General features: G+C 56.6%; 1 protein-coding gene across 8 annotated transcripts in view; it reads left to right on the top strand.

Moving 5' to 3' along the window:
- The first annotated feature begins 490 nt into the window (after positions 1 to 490).
- Positions 491 to 12,591, top strand: part of COLEC11 (collectin subfamily member 11) — a 33,505-nt gene continuing 21,404 nt past the window's right edge. For 4 of the 8 annotated variants that reach the window (XM_053201294.1, XM_053201293.1, XM_027077798.2 and 1 more), the window contains exons 1-2: positions 4,464 to 4,622; positions 8,967 to 9,110. In XM_053201294.1, coding sequence (XP_053057269.1) covers positions 8,993 to 9,110 — 118 coding nt within the window. In that variant the 5' untranslated portion in view covers positions 4,464 to 4,622; positions 8,967 to 8,992. Of the gene's footprint in view, positions 647 to 4,435; positions 4,623 to 8,966; positions 9,111 to 12,591 lie in introns of those variants that run through there. The other 4 variants (XM_053201291.1, XM_053201295.1, XM_053201296.1 and 1 more) reach the window with 4 other exon arrangements.

Raw genomic sequence — 12,591 nt, 5'->3', positions numbered from 1 at the left:
AGGTTGTGGTGAGTCGTAGCATCCCTGAGTATGGATAACAGCCCTCGTGCTGGCGAGCGACACTGCGAAGTCAGAGCTGGATGTCCCGGCCCGGTGGGCGCGAGTGTTCCCCGACTGTCTGGGGTCTGTGCCCACCGGTGACCAGTGTGGCTGAGGGGTGGGATACGCAAGCGGAGGGAGGCTTTCAGGGAACTCTGGGGAAACAGAGCCTTCGGGCCTGGGACGGGGGGAGCACGGTGAACGGCCTCACGGACAGCGTCCACGGCCACAGCTGCACGGCCGGGTGACTCCAGGGAAAATTCCTGTCCAGAGACAGACAGGCCTGATCCGGCTTTTGTGTGCGGATGGCTCCGCTATCTGTGGGAGATGTAAATAATTCTGGGGAGCCGTGCCAGATTCTCACTGTGACCCACTGCGCGGGGCCAGGCTGCTGGAGGGGTCGGGGTTCACCGGGAGAAGCCTGAGCCCAGGGCTGTGACTTGCACGCTTTCGAGAAGAAAACTGAGGGCGGGACGGAAGACAGAGAAGGTCTGGAGGGAGACGTGCCTAGTGATTTCTCATGACTTTTCGGTACTTGTTGGCCAGGCAGGCGTAAACACGATTCCCCATTGAAACTCGGTTCCAATTTACAAGCTACTTGAGGCAGGTACGTTAGTATAATATTACCACCTCTTCTGTGACCAAGAGTGACTCTCAGGTTTTGGCACTTTTTGAAAGAGCCCTTAACAATTCGGGACACAGAACACAAGGTAGGTGTCCCAGGTCAGTGGTGAGACAGGAGGAGGGTTGCGGGGGGGGAGGGGGGGCGTGGGACAGGCTCCCTGTCTGCTCGTTGCACGCGGTCTGCAAAGCATGAGCTGGGCAAGGGCTGTCACTCTCCGCCCTGTCTCCTGCGCTCTAGCCACAGTGCCAGTGCCTTGTGAGAGGGCAAGTGCTCAGGACTGAATAGGGGCCGACTCAGGGGTCCTTGCTGGCACCTGGATGCCGCACCTTCCCCTCAGCTGGCGTTGAGCGTGCGCGAGGGGATGCACCCTCGGGACACCGTATGCCGTCACCCAGGACTGCGGTCTCAGGCCTCCCGTCCGGTGACGCTCGTGGCACCAGGGGCGTCTTTGGGGCGTGGCTCTTCCTCGTGGTGGGGAGTGTCCAGAACACCGTGGGACTCTCAGCAGCATCCCGGCCCCTTCCCCCCAGAAGCCAGCACCGCGCCCCCAACCGCACGGCGTGACGGTATCTCCAGAATGCTGCCAAACGTCCTTGGGCAGGGGTGAAGTCAAGCTGGGCTGTGTTAGTTTGGATTTCAGTTGGTTAAGTTGTTCTGACACCTGTCACCACACGGATGAACCTTGGGGACGTTACGCTCCGTGAAATAAGCCAGTCACAAAAAGACAAATACTGCTTGCTTCCCATTATGTGAGAGTCTTAGAATAGTCAACATCATAGAAAGTCCAGCAGTGGTGGCCAGGGGGCTGAGGTGGGGGTGTGACGGGGCTGTGGCATTAATGGGTACGGAGGTCCGGTTTCACAAGAGGGAAGGAATCATGGAGGTGGATGGGATGTGTCACGTGACATCTGAATGTATTTAATACCACCGAACTGTATACTGAAGAGTGATTAAGACGGTGAATCGTACGTCGTGTGTATTTTACCACAACGACGAGAAAACTCTAAAAAATCAGTTGGGTATATTTGTGTGGGTTCCCTGCTCTGCTTCTCCATATAATGAATCTTGACGTTGGGCAGACTGATTCCCCCTACTTCATTCTTCGTTTCCAAATTGTTTTAGCTCTTCTGCTTCCTTTGTCTTCTACTTCTGGAAGAATCCTGTCTCTGTCTACAAAGCTTCCTGCTGGGATTTCAATAGGAATCGTGTTAAGCCTGTAGATCACTTTGGGGGGAATCCGGCCTCCTTTCCGCGCGGAGCCTTCCTGTCCCGGAGCTCCACGCGCCTCGTGGTTTCTTAAACCTGCTGCGATTTTCCTGGTCGGCGCGTTGTTTCAGCACTTAGGTCCTGCACGTGTTTTGTGAGGTTTCCATCCAGGCATTTCATTCCTTTGAGCGACTGTAAATGATTTTTAATTTCGGAGTCTCTGTGTTCATTTCGTTCCTTTGAGCGATTGTAAATGATTTTTAATTTCGGAGTCTACGTGTTCACTGCTCGCTCGCGGAAGTGCCCCGGGTTTCCGTGTGTTCATGCTGTACTCGGAGCCTTGCTGAGCCCCCTTACTGGTTTTAGGAATTTCTGTAGACTCTCTGGGATTCTCCAAGCAGACACTTCTGTCGTCTGCACAAGGGGCTGTTCGGTTTTTCTTTTCTGACCCGTGTGCCTTTTCTTTCCTTGCCGTGTCTTTTGCTCTGGCTGGGACTCCAGCACTGCGTTGCAGTGGTCAGAGTGGATGTCCTGCCGTGTCCAGATCTTAGGAGGGAGATGTTCAGTCTTTCCTGAGTATGATGTTATCGTAGGTTTATTTAAACATTGATGCTGCTTTATCAAGTTGAGAAAGCCCACCCTTCAGAGACTTCTTTTTCATGAAGAGGTGTGTTGAATTTTGTCAAATGCTTTTTCTTGTACCTGTTGATATGATCATGCAATTTTTCCTTGTTAGCTTTTACTACGGTTGATGACACTGCTGGACTTTTGAATATTGACCCAAGCTTACATCCCTGAAACACTCCACTTGGTGACAGTTTATAAATCTTTCTTATGTATTGCTGAATCCTATTTGCCAGCATTTCGTTAAAGATTTTTGCATCTGGGGGCGCCTGGGTGGCTCAGTCGGTTAAGCGGCCGACTTTGGCTCAGGTCATGATCTCGCAATTTGTGAGTTCGAGCCCCGTGTCGGGCTCTGTGCTGACAGCTCAGAGCCTGGAGCCTGCTTCGGATTCTGTGTCTCCCTCTCTCTGACCCTCCCCCATTCACGCTCTGTCTCTCTCTGTCTCAAAAATAAATAAACGTTAAAAAAAAAATTAAAAAAAAAGATTTTTGCATCTGTATTCGTGAGGGTTATCAGTCTACAGTTTTCTTTCTTTCTTTTTTTTGGTACTGTCTTTGTCTGGTTTGGGTATCAGGGTCATGCCAACTTCATAAAATGAATTGGTGAATGCTCCTCCCTCTTCTGTTTTCTGGAAGAGGTATGTAAACTTGGTGTTAACTCTTCTTTAAAAGTTTGGTAAAGGGGCGTGTGGGTGGCTCAGTCGGTAGAGAGTCCGACTTCGGCTCAGGTCATGATCTCGCGGTCTGTGGGTTCGAGCCCCAACGTGGGACTCTGTGCTGACAGCTTGGAGTCTGGAGCCTGCTTCGGATTCTGTGTCTCTTCTCTCTGACCCTCCCCCGTTCATGCTCTGTCTCAAAAATAAATAAATGTTAAAAAAAATTTAAAAAAAATAAAGTTTGGTAGAATTCTTGTATGAAATCACCTGGCCTGCCTGGAGTTTCCTTTTTGGGAGTTTTTTAAGTTACAAATTCAGTTCCCTTCATTGTTATGGGGCTGCTAAGTCGTCTATTTCATGTTGGGTCCATTGTGGTAGATCCTGTGTTTCCCTGGAAGTGGCCCATTTGGTCCAGGTTGTGAGATTATTTATGCTATTAGGTGGTTTTAATAAAGGATCAATTCTTTTTCATGGATTTTGTGATGTGCATGGAATTTGACAGGTTTTACAAAATTTGTAATATCTTAAGATTTCTCTTTTTGGTATAAATACAAATGCACCATTGAATGTGGCATTTAAAAAAATGTTTTTAATGTTTATTTATTTTTGAGAGAGAGAGCCGGGGAGGAGCAGAGAGAGAGACACAGAATCCGAACCAGGCTCCAGGCTCCGAGCTGTCAGCACAGAGCCTGACACGGGGCTCAAACCCACGAACTGTGAGATCACGACCTGAGCCGAAGTCAGACGCTCAACCGACTGAGCCATCCAGGTGCTCCTGAATGTAGCTTTTTATGATCCTAATTTTATGTGTGTGTCTCTTTCTTAAAGAAGCACCCCCCCCCCCCCCCCCCGCAAGAGTCAGGCTGTGCAGAAGCTGGACCCGCCCAGCCCACCGCACAGAGAGAGTCTGGGGGCACATACGAAGCTTCGGTGAGCGCGGTGAGTCTGGGGTCTCGCTGCGGGTTCGGTCTCGACCAGTAGATGAGGTTAATGCTGTGAAGAGAAAGCCCACACGGAGAACGGGAGAGGAAGCATGTCAGCTGCGTGTGTTTCTGTCTGATGTGACACCAGGTGATAAGGACCACTCAATGCTTTCCTGCATCCCCATCGTCCTCCCAGAAGAGAAGCACAGAACAGACCCAGGACAGTCGGGGTGGCGTCGGGGGTGAAGAGCTGGAAGGACTCTCGGGGCGGGTCCGTGGTCTGCCGGGAGCCCTGACCTCTGGGAGTTTGCAACGTTCCCACACCCTCCTCGCCGCCCTCCCGCGGGGCAGCTGATGTATTTCAAACAGGAAGCTCTTTGCAGATAAGGCTGCAGCCTGATTTGCTGGGCAGCCTGACAGCCGGGCCCCGCTCGCCTGGCCTGTGGGGCTCAGCGGCCTCTGTAAATAGCAGCCATGAGGCTCCCGGGTGCAGTGTCCTCGTGGGTCCCCGACGGTCAGGACGCCCCCTTCGCCTAGCGTGCGCTGCAGGTAGGGACACTCTGCCGGGTGACCTGGCGGTCTTGGAGGGCAGGATGGGGGTCACCTGGTCAAGGCGAGGTTCCGGGTACGGCCAGAGATGGGAGAACAGACGGGAATCTGTTCTTAGGTCCCCACAAATGATGGGGGTGTCACGTGAAACAGGCACTAGAATTCCACCGTTTTGTTAATTCACCAGTTCGTGGTGGAAACTTCCCGGGGATAACTGACGACAGCCTAGGGCTGCCGGCTACCAGACGGTTGGGGGAGGCCTTCTCAGCTCTGCAAACATTCAGAGAGGTGGGGCAGTGAGTTTCCGAATCGCCAGTCACAGCATGGGGCCGCACGGACAACAGCAGTAACCTGTACCCGTGGCCGGTAGCTCTGTTTTGGGGTTCAGTAATGGGAATGCCAGATGTGGGCAAAGATAGGACCAGAGAAGGTCACTTTCAAGCGCAGAGAGGGTCGCCTGGTACGGAGTGGGGGTTTCTCGTCTCCCAAACTGGATGAGACATGGTGAGACGGGGGCCCTTCCTGGCCTGCTGGCTGTGACAACTTGGAGGCCGAAGTTAGGAGGTGCTTATGAATTTAAAAGGCAAAGTTGGAAAGCCGCCGTGTGTGCGTAACAGGACTTCTGATGTGTAACAGGACTTTCCTGGGGGCCAGAGCCGCGCCCCGACCTCTCACGGCTATTCTGGTTCATCCACAAGCTTGAGAGGTCCGTGAGTGAGGAGAGGAGACAGAGGTCGGAGAACACGATGGGAAAAGCCTCTGACTTTGCGTGTGCCTCTCGGGTGGGCTCTGGGGAAGGACCCCTCATCAGCGTCACCGTCACCATAGGAAGCAACCCCCTCGTGGGGGTGGGGGCCCCAGCGCCCCGGTGCTCCTGGATGTGGTTCTCCGTCTATAAATGGTGGGCCCTAATGTGGATGTTTAATGAAAACGTACCACTGTACATTTGGCAGATTAAGCCACATTGTTTTCATCGTCTCCTTCATTCTTATAAGGAACGGCGACTGAGAATTCCAAATTTCATCTCCCCTCTGAAACCCTGGCTTCCTTCACTGAAGGGAGGGTGGGAACCTCCTGGTCTCTGGCCGGGAGATAAGGATGTTATTCTTAAAGGAGGCCAGGAGCTTCTGCGTTTACAAACAGAATTCCTCTTCTCCGGGGCGGGGGAGCCAGAACCCTGGGGAAGGGGCTCCCACCCAGGGCCGCCCTGCTCTCTGCCCTGCTGATGCGCGAGCAGTGAGGGCCTCAGGGAGGCTGGCTTCCGCTGGTTCCCCTCCCTGGGCACCTCCTTGCTGGGCAGGTGGCAAGCAAGCCGCCTCGTGTGAGGGCGGTGGGTCGGGCTGAGCAGCGTGGCTGTCTCTTGACACACCCCTTCTATCCGGAGGGGAAGTTTCCAGGTCAGCTGTTGACACCCCAAAACCTAAACCCTGTTTGCCTCCCCACATACCAGCAAATGCCCATCGGCTTCCGCACGAAAGCAGGTGTGGAACAGATGTTTGTCATGACTCTTTTTTTTTGAGAGAGAGAGAGAGAGAGAGAGAGAGAGACCATGAGCAAGTAGGGGAGGGGCAGGGGGAGCGTGAGAGAGAATCCCAAGCAGGCTCCACACTCAGCAGAGTCCGATTTGGGGCTCGATCCCACGACCCTGGGATCCTGACCTGAGCCCTAAATCAAGAGCTGGACACTCAACCGACTGAGCTTCCCAGAAGCTCATATCGTGACTTAAAAAACATTTTTTGGGGGGCGCCTGGGTGGCTCAGTCGGTTAAGTGGCCGACTTCAGCTCAGGTCATGATCTCGTGGTTCATGAGTTCAAGCCCCGCGTCGGGCTCTGTGCTGACGGCTGGGAGCCTGGAGCCTGTTTCAGGTTCTGTGTCTCCCTCTCTCTCTGACCCTTCCCCGTTCATGCTCCGTCTCTCTCTGTCTCAAAAATAAATAAATGTTTAAAAAAAAATTAAAAAAAAATTTTTTTAATGGTTATTTATTTTTGAGAGACAGAGGGCAAGTGGGGGAGGGGCAGAGAGAGGGAGACACAAATCCGAAGCAGGCTCCAGGCTTCCAGCCGTCAGCACAGAGCCCGACGCGGGGTTTGAACCCACAAACTGTGAGATCATGACCTGAGCCGAAGTCAGTCGCTTAACCGACTGAGACACCCAGGCACACCGTGACTTTTTTAAAATTGAGAGATTATTGACATACAACATTACGCTATCAAACACTGTTCAGAGCTACATCCTGGAAAGAGCCAAAGCCTTTGCTTCTAAAGCAGCTAAGATCCTTGCAGTGAAGGACACACTGCAGTGACCAGGCCGGGCTGTCCTTTGTTCAGAAACTGTTAGGGATTCCGGGACCCTGACGGCCGTGTGGCAGACGGACTGCGAGGCCGTGTCCACGCGGGCCCCTGGCTCTGCAGCGGCCGTGTGTCCGAGGGGCTGGCCCTGGGAATCACGTGCGGACGTCAGGCATGGAAAACCCTTGGGGAGCTGGACAGGCAGTAGCAGGAAAAGAGCATCAAATTCTGTGTGTTGTGCTTGTGAACTTCTGTCCGTTCGTTCGTTCGTTCATTCGTTCATTCACGGATTCTTTCCTTCACTCGGCCAGGGTGCCCTGAGAGCTTTGCCAGCCGCGGGCGTGACCTACTTCCCGACCACGTTGCGGGCTCGGGACCCCCGGCCCAGCCGGCAGAGAAGGGAAAGGGCAAAGGTCAGCCCTGTGGGCTGTGGGCGACCTCGCACGTCTTCTCCCTCCTGCAGTCAGTCACTTGTGTGAGCGCCACAGGCCGAGCGCCAGCCTCCTGGTCCAGTTGTGTGACGCTGGCCGTTCAGCCTCCCGCGGCCTGGGCCTCACCACCCTCACAGCGAGAAGCGAGGTCCTCAGGTGGTCTTGGGAACTAAATAAGATCAACGTGTCTGGGTTAGGTAATAAATGGTGGCTCCTTTTCTCTCTACCAAACGTAAACCAACACACAATAAAAGCCACGGCATCGTGATGTAAGGGGGCAGGTGGGCCCACTCTGGTGCTCGGTGGCTGACGGGAGCAGAGGGGACAGGTCAGGTGCGTCAGGAGGCCCCAGGTCCTGACCCCGCCGTCCCCACCGACGAGGAGTAACTCTGGGCAGCTGATTTCGTCCCCCATCTTTGGTCCCCTGGCTGGTGGGACGGGAGCAGTGTGCTGACCTCTGTGGGCCTTCTCTTCTCCCCCATTGAGGGACAATCAGCCTCACCCCTACCCTCTACAGTCCACCCCATGGTCACGCAGAGGGGAGCTGGGGCCTCCCTGCAGGTGTCACGGAGCGCAGGCGGTTTCTGCCTGCGTCCTTTTCATGGAGAACGTGGCACAGCTTGGGCACGCTAAGGAGGGCACCGACGTCTTAGCTCAGAGACTCTGGCTTCCTCTGTCTGGAGCCGTTGCAGGCCGCGGGGCCCTCACGCCATGTGGTGACGGCAGCATCATGCTGTCTTCAGCAAGTGCTTGCCGCACATGGGCCCAGCTCCTTGCAGACCTCTCGTGCTCCATGGCTCCTCCTCAGGGGGGCCTCGGGGGCTCCAGCCTCCCCTGTAAGGTGAGCGCAGGCTGACAACAGAGCCGTGATGCGGCCCGGGCACTGGTCCCAGTGCTGGCCCGCAGCCGGGCACGCGGCTGTGCCCAAACGCTGTGCCACGTGAACGTAGAAGTCTCGGAGTGGGGGGTGTCTGGGTGTCGCCACCAAGCCTTCCCCACCAGCACTTGGGGGAAGGACGCACGGCCAGCTGTGTGCACCCTGCGCCTTCCAGGGTCTGTCCCCGTCCTGCCCCCCCACCCCAGGGACTGATCTCGGTGGTGTAGGTGATAGACTTAGATAATCGATGAGCTGTAGCTGCATGTGGCAACGTGGGCGAGCCTGGGGCAGAAGGTCGAGTAAAACAGTCGAGGCTCAGAGGACTATGGTGCCTTATAAAGTCCCAAACCGAGCAAACTGCACAACATATTGTTTAAGAATGCAGGGGCCTACGGTAATGCCAGTTAGGAAACCGCAGGAGACGCACGTTCACAGCCCCAGAGCCAGGCTCCTCAGGGGCTTGGGGTGGTCCTGGGCCCGGGGACTGCGGGGCCACTGTGCTGGGAGGAGTGTGGTACTTTCCATGCGACCGCGCCCTGCCTCCGTGTGTACCAAGTATCCGCCACAGGGAAGCAGACACGAGAATCCGGCGGCCGCCGTCGGGATGGAGGTCCGAGCGGGGCTGGCAGGGGAGGCACGGACAGGCCCACGAGGGAGGGCCCTAAACGCGGGGACAGGCCCGACAGCTACCTGCGCCCTGGCCCCGGGTTCTGAGTTCCCGTCACTGTGTCCCCTTCCCTCTTGCAGGAGTCAGCGTCCCGCACGCGCTCGTGATGAGGAGGGGTCTGGCTCTCCTCGGCCTGGCCTTCCTGTGGCTGCTCCCGTCTGGGCGTCCTCAGCAGACGGCGGAAGACGCCTGTTCCCTGCACATCCTCGTCCCGGGCCTCAAAGGTAACCCTGACCACAGCCTCCCGTGTGCGGCCGAGTGCCAGCTCAGTGTCTGACCTCTGTGTGCCTCAGTTTCCCCATCTGCAAAATTAAGGGTTGGACTACATAATGTGCACACTTTCTTTGGCCAAGAGATCCTGTAATTCTGAAGCTACACGCCACTGCTGACGTGTGGTCCATGCACCACACACGTTATCGCAAATGACTTGCAGAGTGAGATCTCATCTGGCCCATTTCTTTATGTTTACTTATTTTTGAGACAGAGAGAGAGACAGAACGTGAGTGGGGGAGGGGCAGAGAGCGAGGGAGACACAGAATCTGAAGCAGGCTCAAGGCTCTGAGCTGTCAGCCCAGAGCCCGACGCGGGGCTTGAACCCACGAACCACGAGATCACGACCTGAGCCGAAGTCGGACGCTCAACCCACTGAGGCGCCCAGGCGTCCCAGCCTCTGGTCCATTTTGCAGATAAGGACATTCAAGGCCCAGGGACATTTAGCAATTTGCCAAACAAACTGGGTCACTCAGCCTACGAAGCCAGTGCTCCTACGCCAGTTCCTGAGAGCTCTAAATTCCTACTTTATTTTTTTTTTTTAATTTTTTTTCAATGTTTTATTTATTTTTTGGGGGGACAGAGAGAGACAAAGCATGAACGGGGGAGGGGCAGAGAGAGAGGGAGACACAGAATCGGAAACAGGCTCCAGGCTCTGAGCCGTCAGCCCAGAGCCTGACGCGGGGCTCAAACTCACGGACCGCGAGATCGTGACCTGGCTGAAGTCGGACGCTTAACCGACTGCGCCACCCAGGCGCCCCACTAAATTCCTACTTTAAAAAACAAACAAGCAAAACCCCCCAAAACTTTTCTCTTGTTGATTTGCATATAATTTACTCCCGGTGGAGCTTGCCTGGCCGACCCGGTGGGGGGCGGGCACCAGCACAGGGGAAAGAGTCAGGGCCCTCAGACTGGCATCTTCATTCAGAAAAGGTCCCTGGTTTCTCCGTAGCTCGGGCGAGAGATTCCACAGCGTGATTCCCAAGCGGGATCCACCATTTGACGGCCCCAGTGCAAGATGCAAATGTGGGCTTCTTGTTCAGAGTTATAAAAAGACTTCAAATCAGGGCCAGGGCACATGCCCCACGTGGGGTGGGCGAGCTTGGGCCTCTCGCTCCAGGAGCAAGAGGCAAGGGCGGGACGGGCCGGCCCACGACTTGCACTGATTGCCTCGCGTGCCCCCGAATTCCATTCTGCTCCCTTCCCACTCGGACGGTGCGCACCCCGGGTCTCTGCCGGATGGGACTTTTGCGGGAATGCCTTTGGCTCTCCCCACGGAGATCGTTGGAGAACATAGACTCACATTTAGGGGCTGTGGACCCGTGACGAGAATGGCTGCCACCAAAGTCAGAGCCACGTGCCTCCTGAGACCTGTGGGAGGCGAGGCGGTAGGCCCCAGCTCGGCGTGGACCAGGCAGGAGTCCCCGGGGAGCAGGACAGGGTGGGGCTCCTTGCAGGACCCGGATGCCGTGCTCCCAAGGGCCTGTCCTCTAGCAGGTAACAAGACACGTTTCCAGGTCATGTGGAGCCGTGCGGGATGTTTCGGGGCCGTGGAGCGTGTCTACCAGACATGCTGGTCAAGCGCAGCCCTGCCCCAGAGTGACCGGCCTGGCCACCCCAAAGGGACAATTCCATAGAGAACGCCTTCTCACACTCACCGAAGTCCTTATGACCTGGACGTCCCGCTTTTATGTCCAGCCTCATTGAGGTTTAACTGGCAGGTTGTATGTGTTCAAGGGGACGATTGAACACACAGAAACCTTGTGAAGTGACGTCACAGCCACATTCATTAGCCCGCTGACACCTCCCACTGTCCCCATGCTGTGTGTGTGTGGGGGGGGGGTGGGGCGAGGCCTGGGGGTCTCGTGGTGACCCAGGACCAAGGGGGCAACACGGCCGTGAGCTGGCTGACCCGATGCAGAGAGCCCTTACTCGGCGTCCAGATTTTACCGTTCTGCAGTTTAGACTGGGCAGCAGGGGGAGGGGACAGGAGAGAAATCTGTGCCAAAAAAGACCAGATGATTCGGGGCTCGTAAGCAACGCAAGCTCAGGATGCGGCAGACTTTTGTCCCCTGCAACAGGAGCCCCTCCCTCTGCCGTCTGCAGCGGCCCGGCCCCGCTCGGTCGGCCCCCCTGCGCGCGGCCTCACGGGCCCGGATGCTCAGCCGTCCTCGCCGCTGGATGCAGCCCCCTGGTCCGACCTGGCAGAGAGTTCGTGACGCCGCCCCCACACGACGCCCCCGGCGGCAGAGAGCGCGAAACCGAGCGCAGACGCGCCGGCGACTCTCGGTGGGCTCGGGGGCGTGGTGGCTTCAACGCCCGCCTGTGAGTGGCCCCGGTGACGGGCGACCCGGCCTGCTGCCCTCTCTGGGACGGCCACGCTCGGCCTGCACGGCCACGAGAGCCAGCTTGGTGCGCGGGCGTCCGTCAGCGGAGGTGAGAATACGGGCGCGATACAGGCCCCGCTCTGAACAGAAACGAGCACGTAATCGATCTCTTCTTTCGTTCTCCACACGTCCCTGAGACCCCCACGGGCCGGGCCCGGAGGGAGGGCCGCTACGGGGACACGAACACAGGCCTCCCCTGTCCGTCGCCGGATCCAGACTGGGCTTCAGAACCTTTCCCGACCCGACTCCTGCCGGCCCTTCTGCACCGACTGGTGTTGGCACTTGGGATGAAATGTATCTGCTATTCAGACCTAACAATAGCACGTTCGCTGTGCATTTGGAGAGAGAGACGACTCGTTTAAAAAAAGGTTTTTTTTAAATGTGTATTTATTTTTGAGACAGAGAGAGCATGAACAGGGGAGGGCAGAGAGAGAGGGAGACACAGAATCCGAAGCAGGCGCCAGGCTCCGAGCTGTCAGCACAGAGCCCGACACGGGGCTCGAACCCACAGACCGTGAGATCATGACCTGAGCCGAAGTCGGACGCTCAACCGACCGAGCCCCCCAGGCGCCCCAGAACGCGTGTAAGTTTTGAGGGGAGAGGTTCCCAGCCACCCCACCTCCTGAGACCAGCAGACAGCAGGCCCTTCGGACCCTGCCGACCGTGACCAGTGCCGCGAAAGCAGCTTTGTTCTTGAGAAGCACATCAAGGGCTCGGCTCCAAGGAGGAGGCCAAGGTCACCAGGGGGCAGTCCCACCGCCGATGGTTTCTGTGGCCCCCAGCGCTGCCACTCCCGAGTTTGGGCGAGAACGGCGAGGGGCGGGACGCGGCTTCTCATAGCAACACCCACGCGGCTGGTGTTTTCCAGGACGCAGCGCGTCCCGTCCCCGGAGCTGGAGAGTCCACGCGGCCCAGGTGGCGGGGAGGGTCTCGGACTCTGGGCTCTGGACGGAGCCACAGGGACCACAGAGGAGTTCAGGGCATCTGCCACCAGTAGTGGCCGCAACACGTTGGTTAACACGGTCGGTTGTCAAGGAAGCAGAATCGT

This window comes from Acinonyx jubatus, chromosome A3 (genome assembly GCF_027475565.1).
Source record: "Acinonyx jubatus isolate Ajub_Pintada_27869175 chromosome A3, VMU_Ajub_asm_v1.0, whole genome shotgun sequence".
Taxonomy (NCBI): Eukaryota; Metazoa; Chordata; class Mammalia; order Carnivora; family Felidae; genus Acinonyx; species Acinonyx jubatus.
Note: the sequence above shows the minus strand (reverse complement) of the source record. Positions and strands in the feature narration are given on the sequence as shown.